This window comes from Humulus lupulus, chromosome 6 (assembly GCF_963169125.1).
Source record: "Humulus lupulus chromosome 6, drHumLupu1.1, whole genome shotgun sequence".
In the NCBI taxonomy this organism is placed as follows: domain Eukaryota; kingdom Viridiplantae; phylum Streptophyta; class Magnoliopsida; order Rosales; family Cannabaceae; genus Humulus; species Humulus lupulus.
The window spans coordinates 21,508,772-21,523,810 of NC_084798.1; the positions used below are offsets into that span (position 1 = coordinate 21,508,772).

The following is a 15,039-nucleotide window of genomic DNA, read 5'->3' on the forward strand; positions in this document are numbered from 1 at the left end:
AGATAAGATTAAGACATATGATATGGAGATTGGAGAATTTTATTTCGTGTGAATTGAAGAAATATATATATATATATAGGATTATTATGTAGTGCACTCCTAAAGATGTATGTATTGGTACATATTTTTTTGTGTTTTTTGGCTTGTGAACAGTTTTCGGTATAATCTTTTTTATGACCGTATTTATTGTAGTTATTTAGAGCATCCTGCAAATTTTTAGGAAATTCCGAATAATTTACAGTGCCGAAAACTAGGTTCAAACATGTTGTTTTCCATGCGTATATAAAAATTAGTCACGCGTGAAACAACCTATTTGAACCTAGTTTTCGGCACTGTAAATTATTCGGAATTTTCTAAAAATTTGTAAGATGCTCTAAATAACTACAATAAACATGGTCATAAAAAAATCGCGTCGAAAACACAAAAGGTATGCACCATAAAAGTATCATATAAATATATGTATATTGAATCACCAATTATCTATTAAGAACATACATATTTTTAGTAGTTTTCAAAAACTCTTAGGTGCAAGCCATTTCTATTTCTGGTACATGGAGAAATTATGGTCTAAATTTTTTTATATGATAATGTATTATTGTATTTATAGGAAGCATCCCACCAATTTTTGAAAACTTTTGAATAATTTACGATATTGAAAATAAATTTTAAACATTTTGTTTTACCCACGTAAAAAATAAGCACAAGTATAAAGAATTGTTTGAATCATATTTTATATCATAAAATATTTGAAAATTTCCAAATATTAATGGGATGTGACATATTTAAAATATACAATGTCATATAAATAAAAAATTAGGTTAGATTTTGTACAAAATATATGATTGTTGAAACTCCGAAAAAGAAACTAAATTGGTAAATTTTTACTTATATAGAATCATTCATATATGTGTGGATATGGATAGCATATCGATTTTTTTTATATGGGTATATTTGGTTCGTTTGATTTGTGCTCGAGCCGAATGATGAAAAATTATCATGTCTGGTTCTTTCGGGGGATGGATCGAGAATAATTCACCAGTCCTAGTAATAAAAAAACCTAACTTGAAGGATCCTGTATTAAGAGCAAAATTATAACTTTTTCCAGAAGTCACATTGAATTCTCCAATAGTTTTTTATTCTTGAAAATTCTTAATGAAATGGACTTTTAGACGATTATACTTATAACAAAAGGTGCTTTTTCATTTGTACTTATAATAAGACAAATAATTTTTTTATTCAAATTTATGACATCAACCTTTTTAAGATTTTACAACTTACTATTTAAATAGTTGATATTTCAATTTTCTCATATTATAATTTGACTAAATATGGGTGTATCATTATATTTCGTTCATATTATAATTATACTATAGAGTAAATGTGATATATTTTTTTTAAGACTTTGATATGAGTATTTCTTTTAAAAAAATTATTTATATATATTTTTTGTTTAGGAGATGTTTGCTAAACTATGATCTTAGATTTTGTTTTATTATTTAATATTTTGAATTGAAATTTAATAAAAAAAATTAAAGTAGATTTTTTTATATATAATAAGTTCTATTTATTATAGAAATAGATTTTGAAATATTTTCTTTAGTTTATATTACATGATCCAATAAAATGTTGTTGCTTAAGTCTCCGGTATTAAGGACTAGCAGTTTCAACACTTTGTTGTTGAAAAAGAATCTTGTGTTATTTAAAAAAAAAAAAAAGTCACTTATGTGCAATTTTTATGTAAATGTATTTTTCTTCTTCTTCTTCCATGGTCGACTACTTTTCTTCTTCTTTCTTTCATGAATGACCAACACTTCTTTTTCTTCTTCTTGTTTCTTTCTTTCTTCTATGGCTAACCCCAGCTCAAAGTTCCATAGTCCAACTTACCGGTCACTTAGGGTACAAATTTATTTGTTTTATGCAATATAGCTTTTTTTCTTTTTGCAAATTTTAGTTACAAAAAAATAATTAAATTTACAAATTAGTTCTCTAAACTTTAGTTACAAATATATATTTTTTAGTGTTTACCCAAAGAACGACTACTGATGACGTAGCAAGAATTTTTTACAGGTGGCGAAAGTGTTGTTCGACTATAGACCAGATGCACATCATTTCATCAAGCTTAATTGTTAGATGCGACCAGGCTGGTCGTATAATTTGATTTATTTACTTCTAAGATTGTAATCCTATAATAATTGCATTGAATATTTCTTCTTTATTACCTTGATACGCGATTATTAAGGAAAGTTAAGGCCCGTTGGCCCATGTAACCCTCCTTGAGCCTATAAATATGCATAAAATATCTCAAGGAATGGACTTTTTGATCTCGGAATCTTTTCGTTAAGTATTGAGAGAAGAGAGAGCTATAGTATGATTATTCATCGTTTTATTGTAATTCTTTCAAGGTTTGTGAAACTCAAGAACCCTAGTTCTTTGATCACGGCTTTGAGATTCAATATTAATAATAGCACTAAGTGAACGTAGGTCATTACTATTCTTTGGGGCCGAACCACTATAAATCTTTGGTGTTTTCTTCTTTTCCATTAGATTAAATTATTAATTGTTGTCTTATCTTTTGTCGTATATTTGACTCCATGTCGTTGGCCAAATCGATGGTCAACATTTAGCTACTAAATTAATTCAGCAAATATTTGGTACAAACAACTTTTTTTTAGTTATGATTTACTCTGTAAATATTATTTACATAAATGTATGAGAAAATTACATTTTATATGAGATTTTTAATAGAGCGTGCAATAATATGACCTTTTTTTTAAAATTAATTTATGACTTTTTTTTAAGAATTTTCACTTTTATGGGTTTATTTTTCCATATTTTTGTATAAAAGTTGGTTTATGCCATAATTTTACTCTTAATCAAGTTTTATTAATTTGGAAGGGTATGTTTGTAATTTGATTATTATTTTTTTTAGCTTATTTGTTTTTTTATATTGCTTTTTTATTAAATTTTTCTTTGGTTGTTTTGCAATTTTTTTTTTTAATATGAATTGTTTTTAAAATTATTTTTTATTTATTATAAATATTTTTTCATTTTTTTAGATTGTACGTTTCTTTTTTCAAATTCTGGGTAAGGTAATCAGTTACTTGATTTATCTTTGACAGTTATGTAAAAAAAAAAAATCCTAGAGCTAGGTTAAATAACATGTAGCAGGGGAGTAACCAGTTATCCTGAGAGGAGTAACTTTCTGCCGTAAGAGGGGTAACAAATTACCATAAGAGGGGGTGACGAGTTACTCATATTAAATAAGAAAAGAAACATCAAATTTGAAGGAAAAATAGGAAGAACACTTCATTAAAAAATGAAGAAGATGTAACTGTGATTTTAGTAATATAGGTAACCAGTTACCATAAAGAACACATAAATATATACACACCAGAACATAAAGGTAACTAGTTACCACAAAAAATATACACACAAAGAACGTGAAGGTAACCAGTTACCCATTCACGTTGTCATCTTTTTATTAGTTTTCTTTCCAAATTTTGGTATTCCAATAAGTGTTACTGTAAAAAGAAAATAGTAGAAAAATTGATTTTATTTTATTTTTACATATAGTGGAAAAAAACTATAAAAAAATTACAATAATAAAATATAATAAATAAAAAAATAGTAAAATAATTATATAATGTTAAAATATATGTGTGAAAAAAAATGGAATGGGAAAAGAATAAATAAAAAAATAAAAAAAATATGGAAAAAAAATAAAAGAAATGATGAAGGAAAAATAACAGGTGAATAAAAAAAAATAAAAAGAAGAAGAAGAAAAATAATGGAAAAATGAAAAGAAAAAAAATATGAATGAAAAAATTGGTAGAAAAAATGAAAAGATGGAAGAATAAGAAAAAAGCTCATGTGTTAAAAAAGGAAAAAAATAGAAGGTGAAAATAAATAAATACAAAAATGAAGAAAAAAAAACTGAAAAAAAAAATAATATATATGAAAAAAAAATGAATAAAAATAAAAATAAAATAATAATAGAAAAATGGAAAGAAAAAAAATGATGAAGGAAAAAATTGGTAGAAAAAAAAGAAAAAAAATAGAAGAAAAAATAAGTAAGAAAAAAAAACTGAAAAAATAATAAAAATAAAGGAAAAAATTAAAAATTAAAAAAAATTACTTTCAAAATTAAAGAAAACATAATTATGATTAAAAAAAATAGCATTTTTATATTTTAGTTAGCTACTAATTGTGTTTCCTCTATTTTAATTTTTTCTTTAATAAATTTTTCCATACAAATTAAGAAAAGTATAATTCTCATATTTTTGCACATTAATGGTATAAAAGCCATATTTTTTAAAAATTCCCTAAATGTATTTCTGTGATTGTTTTTTGTAGATATTTATTACAATTTTTTTTTCATTTTGTATTTTGGTATAAAAATATAAATATTTTCGTAATTATTTTTCTCAACCATATTTTTCAAAAAAGAATTACATGTACTATTGTAAATTTCCCTAGTAACATGTTTGAAATGAAAAGTTCTAAAGAAATTGTAAATGGGCCTTGAAGCCCAACAATGGAACAAAGCGTCGATACCTCTTTTGAGATACTTCAGTTCAGCATATATCTCCAAAACACTGTGCCTGACTCACTGGGATAGTTGAGCTCGAGAGAAGAAGAAGAAGAAGAAGAAGAAGAAGAAAAAACAAAAATGGCAATAACGCTTAACAGTGGCTTCAAGATGCCTATTGTTGGCCTGGGTGTTTGGCGTATGGAAGGGAAAGCTATCAGAGATCTCATCATCAACTCCATCAAGCTTGGCTATCGCCATCTTGACTGTGCTGGTAACCTCATCATCAAGCTTTACTCTCTCTCTCCCTTTTAAATTTTTCTTTTTTTTTTTCTCTTTGTTGAATCAATCTCTCCAATAGATAAGCATAACCCATTATTGGTAGATTTGAAAGATTTTTAACTCGTTTCTACACTTAATTGGAAAGGATCCATTCTTGTGAAAAGGACAGCTATTTCCTTTAAAGTTCTATTTTTTTGGGTAAATTATTCTAAAACAGTTGGTGGGGTTGAGATTTGATACATATTCAAGTTAATTATAAGTTGTTATTCTTTGTATTTAAGTAATCATAAGATTCTAACTAAAGCTACATACATAAGTCTATGTCCTATGACTCGTATGATCTATTTATATCTTAATGTCAAATGTGATAGGCTTTGTTAAAAAAAAAATAAACTAAACTATAATGATCAAATAATATAACTAATCTTTTGACCTTTTTAAGTGTAGTGTGTTTTCACTTTTCTGAACATAATTCTATGTAGAGAATAAGGATAGGCCCCATTCTTTTGTTTGTATATACCGTTTAAAATAACTGTTGTTATAAAATCCAAATTTTCTAAGGTAGTAGAAGAAAACATCCTTAGTAGATAAGAGTAAGAAATTAAAAGGAATACCAAAAGGATTAAGTGAGTTGTTCATTTGCAAATAGGAAATTGTGCGAAAGAATAGGGATATGAAGAGTTGCTCATTTGCAAATTCAATGATATATATTAAATGGGATTCCTCTTCTATTCGGTATTCCCCCTAAGTGCATTAGTTCATTAAACTGTTCCTGTACAAAATTTAAAATCTGTGGTTACCCTGTCAATCACTTTTGTTTGTATTTATTTGCCTTTTTTGCTCTATTTTTTCTGTATAATTAATGAATATTTACTCAAGAAACTTGTACCGAATGTGACCTTTGGTACATTTGAGTTGCTACAATGTAATGTTTGACTAGCTGATGTTGCTTGCAGCTGATTACAGGAATGAAACAGAAGTTGGGGAAGCACTTTCTGAGGCATTTCAGACAGGGCTTGTTAAGAGAGAGGAGCTATTTATTACCACTAAGGCCAGTTTAATTTACAATTGATCGTATTTATACTTTCATTTACTTTGGATTTGGCCGAGTATAATATACATTCTGTATGTCCAGACTATGATTCGTTTTCTTTATCTGTCTTGATTGCAGCTTTGGAATTCTGACCATGGACATGTCCTTGAGGCCTGTAAGGATAGCCTAAAGAAGCTTCAGTTAGATTATCTGGATTTATACCTTGTTCACTTCCCTGTGGCCACTAAGCATACTGGTGCTTCCCTCTTCTTATCCATCATTTTTCCAACTTTCCCTGCATTTGAAACCGTTATCAATGGGTTTACATAGGAATTCTGCATCAACTTTTTTGTTAAGCCACATGAGTTTTGGTATTACATGACAAATACCGCATCATTTGGTCAGAAAAGTTGGCTGGACTATCACCTACAGATTATTATCAGGAACAATCATATTAATAATGGACATGGGCGGTCATTACATAGCTAAATTTGTTTGGCAACCAATGTTGTATTAAATAAAATGAGTGATATCATATTAGTCACTGATAATTTTAACTTGGAGTGATGGAGAACCTGTTCACCCTTCACAATGGCTTTCTTCTTTTTCTTTTCTTATTCTGGTTTTACTTACATCCATACAGGAGTTGGTACAACTGACAGTGCTGTAGATGCGGATGGGGTGCTGGAGATAGACACAACCATATCTTTGGAAACTACCTGGCATGCCATGGAAGAACTGGTTTCCATGGGTCTAGTCCGTAGCATAGGAATCAGGTGAGCCAAAGCTGCCTGAATTTTATTGTTTGTTATATTTAGCAACTCATTAAAGAACGGTTAAGCATTCGTTATTCTGGCTTTGCATAATCTATGTTGTGAAATTTCCCTTTGCATTATGTCATGTGAGTGACTGAGATTTTAATGCATAGAATTACATATGTAGTTTAAAAAAAATATTGAACATATTCAATCTCTTCTCCTTTTTAACTTTTCTTCAGTTTCCAACTCCTTTGAGATTTGAAATTGTCATCTAATTGTTTGAACAATTTTTCAGCAACTACGACATCTTTCTAACCAGAGATTGCTTAGCTTACTCCAAAATTAAGCCTGCTGTGAATCAGATTGAAACTCACCCTTACTTTCAACGTGATTGTCTTGTGAAATTCTGTCAAAAGCATGGTATTTGTGTCACAGCCCACACTCCTCTTGGAGGTGCCACCGCCAACACTGAATGGTTTGGTTCAATTTCCTGCCTAGATGATCCTGTTCTTCAGGTAAAGTAATCTGTCAAAACTGAATCCGTTAGCACCTTTTCTAAGAGACTTTTTTTTTGTGGTCAACTTCAAGTTACAATGTTGGTTCTTGTCAGGATCTTGCAAAGAAATACAACAAAACCGTGGCGCAAATCGTTCTCCGGTGGGGAATTCAACGCAACACAATTGTCATTCCAAAGACATCAAAAGTTGAGAGATTGAAAGAGAATTTCCAAGTATTCGACTTCGAGCTTGCCAAAGAGGACATGGATCTGATTAAAACTGTGGACAAGAAACTTAGAACCAATCAACCTGCCAAGTTTTGGGGCATAGATCTGTTTGCATAAGCATGCTTATAATTCGATCCATTCCCATGTCTTGGCAAGAAGAATAAAAGGGTAAGAGAGTACAAGAGATATAGGCATCTCATGGCCTTGTCCAATAGATAGGCCAATCTTGTGAACATTTCCCAAGGCTTAAAGATGTGGAACTATTGTCTTTAAATGCAATTTCTCGAATATGATCATCAATTATTGCGTGTTTTTTTCTTGTACTTATTTCTTTTGCTTATCCTTGTCTTCACACGTTCTAAAATTCAATCACGAGTTAAAGCTAGAAAAACAAATAGGCAAAATATTTGGAATGGTTTGGTTTGGCATACCAGGATCATAAAAACAATTGTGTCATGCATATTAAACTATTTAAATAAACATCTATACGGTCACTCGGTAGTTTTTTCATTTTTACTATTGACAAGTTTTCTTTTCATTTTTACGGTTTGCACTTTTTCGACACAATTACTTATTCCGAAATGATCCGCCGATTTTAAAAAGCTTCATAGTCGCAAGGATGAAGAGCATTAGAGTTTGTTTATGCCAGAAAATGTGAATGCCACGGCCACAACCAACTGCTTCCATGGCCGACAAGTTGTAATCGAAGAACGACGAGTCGTACCTCTGTAATTTTCATTAACGACGAGTTCATGATTGCATATGAAAATATGAAGAATGTTATTGATGCATAGAGGAGTGGTCGTTTTTTTGTCTTATCTGCACAAAAAATTCTGCCACTATTTTTTCGTAATGATTCGGGCACCTTAGGATCTGATTGGTTCGCGATTAGAAAAATGTATTTTTAAAATGTGGGATTCTGAAATGAAAATCTGAATTTAGTGACTAAAAATATATTTATGAAAATGTGATTGGTCAGTAAACTGTTTTTGAGTTTTAAAAAACTGAATCTGTGATTGGTATTAAATTTAAAAATATAACAGAAACTGAAAACGTAATTGGTTCAGCTGAATCTAAATATTATTTTTATTTTATATATTTTGTATACATAGTTGTATAATATTAAATTGTGATTTATCAATAGATTTAATTAAGTAAAATTTAATTATATTGATAAATTAAAATTTAAAAATAGTGCATTGATTAAATTCATAACAATATTGCATTATCATTAATTTTGATTTTGGTTGGATAGAGGTTTCAGATAAGTATTCATAAATATTTAAACCTAAATCAAAACCAAAATTATTCAAAGGCAAATCTTCAAGATCAATCATTCAAACCAAAAAATTTCAAGGATGTAAAAGAGGGCAGAGAGAGAAAGAAAAAGAAAAAGAGAGATGGCTCATCTGAGATTTTGCAGAGAGATATAACAATGGTGTGGTATGGTCAGCCGCTACAAAAAAAAAGAGATACGAATGTGGAGAGTGTTTTTAGGATTTTTGGAATAAAAATCACAAAAGGAATAAATCATCATTCTATCGTTTTCTATTTTAGAAATGAGAATTTGGATTCATATTTTAATTTTATTTTGAAAAATAAGCTACCAATCAATTATTTACGTGGGTCCCACAAATTTTAAGTTTACAAAATGATAAAATCAAATCTGGATCCCTTACCAATCAATGACCTTCATTTTTTACTTTGTGTTTATGAAGGTGTACATAAGAGCATCATTAATGGGCGTGGCCAAAAAATGTGCTTATGTTAAGGTTTGTTCCAAAGTCAATAAAAAAATGCATATTCAACTTAAAATTTTGGTAACGTTGCCCACTGCTGGCAACGTTCTCTTGTTTTTCTTTTGTTATTTTTAATTAAAAGTTATATTAATTAAATAAAATATTAGATTTTGTATTTTTCTAAAATTGGCATTGTAGCCGGCTATAACAGCACTGGAGTGCTCTAAGAGGATGATGGTGAGTGAGTGTGGGCTCATTTATTTGCTTCTTTTTTTAAAAAAAAATAATAAATATCATTAATAGTCTTTTTTGGTTATTATAATTTGTGGTTATTAGAAATAATAACACGTAATTTGTAAAGAGTTCACCGAATAAATGAAGGGAATTTTTGTATAAAAAAAATGATATCAGTGTTAAACACGTGCACTGTTTTTTGCTGGAAAGAATAACACCTCATATCACTAGTTATATATAATCGTATATATAATATTGACATCACTTAGCATAAAACAGAATATAACTACTGAACATATATAACTACTATATGGTGTGAATCATAAAAAAGAATATAACTACCCAATATATATATATATATAATTATATCCCTCCTTGGCAATGTTGTGCATACCTTTCAAACCTTTAGTCAATGTGTCTTGAAACAGAGCAAAATAATTCACTGTCTATGTATATCTCTCCCTCTTTCTATCACATTTATATATATATATATATATATATACACACAAACATTTATAGAAAACGTTGTTCTCATTTACTTGAGAAAACAAAAAGTTTCAATTTATTTTGTATTTAGTTGATATGTTTTTTTTATTTGGGTTATTTTTTGCAAAAAAATAGAAATAGTTGTTGTGTCAATTTTAGTTGAGGTTGAGCATTTGCTAAATTTCTTAGTTTATGTGGTTTATAATTCAGTTTATTTATTGCAAAAATTTAGAAAGAATTGTTGCTTCAAGTTTGGTTAATGTTAATAATAAGTTTATTTTTTAGTAGTTGTGTGGGTTGTTTTTTAATTTATTTTGACTATATGTTTTAGTTTTCTTAGTATATTCTGTGCTAATAGCTAGTTAGTTATTTTTTAGTTTATTTCGGGTATATATTTAGTTGTTTTGAGATATATTTTGAGTTTATTTTTTACAGGATAAGTCTTTAGATTTTATTTTTGTTGTTGTTTTTTAATTTATTTTTAATTAATGCAATGAGTTAATGTCTAATTAATTTATAATTGTTTCTTTCAACGCTATGGAATTGTTGTCTAATTGATTTTAAGTTGCTTGTCCAACACTATTTATTGTGGGATTGCTGTCTAGTTAAAATTGTATTTTTATAATTATGAAACTTTAAAATCATATTTTTAAAATTTTGAATTAGTAAAATTGAACAAAAAAAATAGAAGTCGTAAAAATGTAAAAAAAAAACATTAAAATTGTGTATTTATGAAAAAACTCCATCAAATTTTTTGAGTGGAATCCACTATTTTTATATATGATTTAAGATACTATCACATGTTTGTGTACATTTTTTTTAATATGTAAAATGAGTGTATGCCTAACATTACTCTATAAAAAATATTAAAGTTTAAAAAGTCCCAACTTTAGTTACTAAACAACCTAAACTAATATAATAAAGTTAAAAATGAAGAAACCTTTTTCACTTTATTATTAGTTGCTCCTCCCAATAGGAGAAAGCAAAACATCTCTCCCCTACACAAAGACTCAAGTATATCGTGCTTATTTGAATTGATTCTATAGTGATATTCCTTGTGACTTCTTTAAGGTGAAACAGATTAGAATCTGTTCAAAGATTTAGGAACAGCCCATAAAGTTACTAAATTAAAGACACTAACTTAAAAGATAAATGCACAAAAGTGTCCACCTCTACTATTAGTAAAGAAATGGAATAATAGCAAGCCGACTTCTGGGGTAGTTCTCGAATTTTCGAAGGTACCATCTATGGGTTTCTGCTGCTGCAAACACTAAATTTGCCACCTGCAAATGACATAGCAAAAAGAACTTTCAATAAGTATCAAAATATTACAAGAAAGTGTCATGCAGGGAAATTTTGAGACTTTCAGTGTAGTTTGGTGTCTTCAAGATGCAGTTCAGAAAATAACTATGCTTACCACAAATATGAATAGTAACCAGATTGTAAGGTCCCTTCCTCCACTAGCAATCAGAACACCGAAGTATAAAACCTATATCGTTGTCAGAAAAGCAAGTGAAAACAAGAAAGTAAGAAACACAAGTAAATCTTACGATATGCATGGAAATAAGAAACATGAAAGAAAGAGGGGGAGAAATTACAATCTCAGCCAGATAGTGAGGAGATGACACGATTTTGAACCAATCACCGTGCGGAATAACATATTCATCAGCTTGTGCTTTGTGTTCTCGAAGAGAGCCCTGATGCAAATTTTGTCATATGAGCCAGATAATGTGATCGGATAGCAAATTGAAGCTTAGTGGACAGAAAGTAAGAATGAAACAAATGTTGAATCTAAAGTGAAATATTTGATATATTGAGTTGAGAGGCATACAAGAATAGCATGGCAACGAAGCTGATGAACCCAACCCCAGAAAAATACAGCTGCACCAATCCACTGTAGCCAACCAAGCTTCACAAGAGGAATCGCAAATTCCCACCAGTCAAATTCCAAGGCTGGCATGCGGTTCTTGCCTTTAACAATGAATTCAGCAACTCCATTCAACACAAACTCGTACACCTCCGGAATGCAGTTGCAACAAAGTGACAGTGGCCCTGCTGTGTAGAAACTAGATAAGAAAATAACAAAAGTTATAGAACATCTTCTACGGGGTGCACTCAAAAGGATACTAAAGAAAGAAAAGAAAAGCATAATACGTAACTATATTTTGGATGTGTGGTATCTTAGAAGAAAACCATATTTTATCACCAGATTCTGATCCTTCCACTTGTTACTATTAAAGAGTGACTGTTGGTAGCTAATATCATCATTGCTGTCCAATTTACTAATTTTACATGTTCACCAGAACAGACCACATATACGTTTATGAATATAGGTTATATGCATGAACATACCTAAATAACAAATTCACAGTTTCATAGAGCGCATACATATATAAATATATATATGTATGTAAATATATAACTGTCTAATTTATGAATGTGCACGTATAAACCACACCCCCAGATAACAGCTAAAGCAAGAAAGAAAAAAACTATGACAAGAAAGTTAATACTAAATATAATTTCAGATAACTTACAAGAGGCCAGTCAAATAACCCAAAATGTGCATCCGAGCTGAGGAGCTATAATTGAACACGTATATTGTCTCATAAAGGCGTCTCAAGACTTGAACTTCCATCAACAAAAGCAGAAACACAGATCTCCAAACACTATATTTATACTCCACTGGAGCTGTATGACTTTTGAGCCATGAAAAGATTTGAGACCCCCCTGCTATTTGGCTTACAAATGTAGAATAATGAAACGGCTTTGAAACTATTGGCACTGTTTTGTATGCGTACATCCAAGTTGTAACAAGCAGAAATGTTGTCCACACCGAAGCTACCGCATAGAAATGACCGAAGTATTTTTGTGGAAGTGTGAATCTCTTCATATGAAGAAGAGCAAAATTAGTGAAGCTTGACAACAAAGATTAAAAAAGTAAATATATGGAAGAAAGAGCAAGCGAATAATATAAGAAAAAGTACTTTGACAACTCAAGTACCCAAACATTTCTGAATTTTTTAATTTTAATGCACTAAAACACAGACCTTTTATGGTTTGTATACAAAATAAATAGATAATTTAAGCACAAAATTAAGTGCAGGAGAAAAAAAATCAATGTTGACACTGCTACTGAGATTTACCATCAGAGCATTGTTTGACTATTGCCATTCTTCAAGGGATCATGCTTAAGTTTTTAACATGATCAATGACAGGAGGGTGTTAAATTCTCCCTTGGAGATTGTTCTTAATGATATTTACCAAGCTTGTAATAATGTAAATGGTATTAGTTGTAAACACTGTCCTAGGGTGGCTCGCTCCTTAGCCAAACTAGAAAGTACCAAAGTTTGGTGGCTTGGGTATCCCTATTGTATTGTATTGATTCTACTGTATAAACTCTGAGCCTTGGAGCATTGATTAATGATCAATGAAGTCTGTCCTTTTATTTTATTTTTAAGAAAAAAACCCTCTAGTTTTCCTTTTTTTTCCCATATTCTCACACCAAATAGAAATATAAGCAAAATACACAGCACAATCATTATAAAGACATTTCACTTACTTTCGAAGAAGAATTCATAATCTTTCCTCTCTTAGCGAAATTCAATACAAGTCCATGAACCGAAGAAAGGCTTGAACTAGGTATCGAAGCAATGAGTATAGGCAACGTGCCGGCAATCCAAGCCGCTCTAAGCAACCAAACGAGCCCCAATTCCATATTTGACCAGTGCCCAGATGAGAAAAGAGCTCAAAAAGGATAAAAAGATTGAAGCTTCAGGAGAAGGAAAACAATTCCTGAGGTGGGTACTGAAGAACAACCGCCACTGTTGTGTTAGAGAAGGTCCATCAAAAAAATAAAAAATAAAAACCACCAAAAATATAATGGGATTTAATGGAATCACGAGATTTGTGACTTGCCTAGGAGAAAGAGATACCAAGCGTGCGGTATTGAGATTCGATAGAGAGTGAGATTGCTCCCATGGCCAGATACTGACTCAAAGCTTTACGTCTTTGTTTTCTTTTGCTTTTGCTACGAGTTTACGCATAATCCGAATCAAGGGTCCCTTTCCACACAATTAGTCCCTTGACTATACGAGTGTTAAACAAGTAAGAGAAAAGGAGAGCCAAAAAACACTGCAAAAACAGAGAAAATGATAAAGAAAGAAAAATGTCAATATCCAAAAGAAAAGATGTTACAAAAATCCAGAAATTTGTTCTCAAGCATAAACCTTTATCTAATACATTTCAGCTGATTTCAAATTTTGTTACAAACTGATAAATTCTTTAAATTCCCCAATGACTACAACCAGTCTCCGAAAGGGGATTACCCGGCTTCCACCGGAGATGAATCGGGTTCTGTAAGTCAGGAATCTTCCGTTCAACATCTCGAGCGAGGAGATATACGACATATTCGGCAATTACGGAGCCATACGCCAAATCCAAATCGGTACGAACAAGGACACTCGCGGTACGGCCTTTGTTGTTTATGAAGACATCTACGACGCCAAGACCGCGATCGACCACCTCTCCGGCTTGTCGCAAATCGTTACCTCATCGTGCTGTATTACCAGCAAGCCAAGATGAGCAAAAAGTTGGATCAGAAGGAGGAAGAGATCGCAAGGATGCAGGAGAAGTACGGTGTCTCCACTAAGGATTAGCAACCAGTAATTTTTCTGAATTATTAGTTTTAATTAACGAGTATGAAAAAGAAAAAAGAAAAATAAATATTGTATTTAGATAGATGCTAGTAACTAGCACTCCCTCAATCCTCTACTCAATCTTTTAAAACATCTCTTAAAAAAAAACACACATTTTTTTATTTTACTAATATATTTTACATTATACCATATATCAGCTTCTCTATATATTTATCTACATCATTTAAATATTATATCTTTAAATATATTTTATTAATTAAAGTAAAACAAAATAATTAAAAAATAAAAAAATAATAATAAATATATATACTAAATGGGAGAGAGAAAGCTTGTAAAATATTATATAAATGTTATATAAATGTAGATATGGATTAATTGAAATGTAAGATATGGATTAATTGGAATGTAAGATATGAATTAATTAAAGTTTGTACATAGTTATGGAATATATTTTTGTGAGTTTTAGCTAAATATTATAGAGAAAGTGTATTACAAAATACACCACCAAAACATATTTTTTTTATAATTTACCTCAAACCTTTACATTATATGATACATCAACTTTTTTATTTTTTATCTACATCATTTAAATATTAT

At 30.0% G+C, this 15,039-nt stretch overlaps 2 protein-coding genes and 1 pseudogene across 4 annotated transcripts; 2 read left to right on the forward strand and 1 right to left on the reverse strand.

Annotated features, from left to right (window-relative positions):
• Window positions 1–4,570: 4,570 nt before the first annotated feature.
• Window positions 4,571–7,625, forward strand: LOC133781848 (NADP-dependent D-sorbitol-6-phosphate dehydrogenase-like). Its single transcript, XM_062220944.1, has 6 exons — window positions 4,571–4,802; window positions 5,767–5,861; window positions 5,982–6,099; window positions 6,487–6,619; window positions 6,897–7,116; window positions 7,212–7,625. The coding sequence occupies exons 1-6, from the start codon at window positions 4,670–4,672 to the stop codon at window positions 7,440–7,442; spliced, it is 930 nt and encodes a 309-aa protein (XP_062076928.1). The 5' UTR covers window positions 4,571–4,669; the 3' UTR covers window positions 7,443–7,625.
• Window positions 7,626–10,715: 3,090 nt separating this feature from the next.
• Window positions 10,716–14,438, reverse strand: LOC133781849 (polyprenol reductase 2-like). 3 transcript variants are annotated; one of them, XM_062220947.1, is made up of 8 exons: window positions 14,113–14,438; window positions 13,703–13,918; window positions 13,347–13,591; window positions 12,322–12,671; window positions 11,616–11,850; window positions 11,383–11,481; window positions 11,202–11,273; window positions 10,716–11,067 (listed from the first exon to the last, which is right to left on the reverse strand). In XM_062220947.1, exons 3-8 carry the CDS (start codon window positions 13,500–13,502, stop codon window positions 10,963–10,965), a joined length of 1,017 nt encoding a protein of 338 aa, XP_062076931.1. In that variant the 5' UTR covers window positions 13,503–13,591; window positions 13,703–13,918; window positions 14,113–14,438; the 3' UTR covers window positions 10,716–10,962. The 3 variants fall into 3 exon arrangements, with proteins under 3 accessions (XP_062076931.1, XP_062076930.1, XP_062076932.1); XM_062220946.1 differs by having other exon boundaries at window positions 14,014–14,438; XM_062220948.1 differs by having other exon boundaries at window positions 13,347–13,608; window positions 14,014–14,438.
• On the forward strand, window positions 14,081–14,442 carry LOC133781850 (splicing factor 3B subunit 6-like protein; annotated as a pseudogene).
• Window positions 14,443–15,039: the final 597 nt, after the last annotated feature.

What these genes read in the sequence shown, in the direction of transcription:
- LOC133781849 (XM_062220947.1), bottom strand. Translation starts at nt 13,502, where the DNA reads ATGGAATTGGGGCTCGTTTGGTTGCTTAGAGCGGCTTGGATTGCCGGC. An exon ending in TTATGAATTCTTCTTCGAAA is followed by an intron (nt 12,672 to 13,346) that starts GTAAGTGAAATG and finishes CTTCATATGAAG; the next exon opens with AGATTCACACTTCCACAAAA. An exon ending in CTCACTATCTGGCTGAGATT is followed by an intron (nt 11,274 to 11,382) that starts GTAATTTCTCCC and finishes ACAACGATATAG; the next exon opens with GTTTTATACTTCGGTGTTCT.
- LOC133781848 (XM_062220944.1), top strand. Translation starts at nt 4,670, where the DNA reads ATGGCAATAACGCTTAACAGTGGCTTCAAGATGCCTATTGTTGGCCTG. An exon ending in TCGCCATCTTGACTGTGCTG is followed by an intron (nt 4,803 to 5,766) that starts GTAACCTCATCA and finishes TGTTGCTTGCAG; the next exon opens with CTGATTACAGGAATGAAACA. An exon ending in TAGATGATCCTGTTCTTCAG is followed by an intron (nt 7,117 to 7,211) that starts GTAAAGTAATCT and finishes GGTTCTTGTCAG; the next exon opens with GATCTTGCAAAGAAATACAA.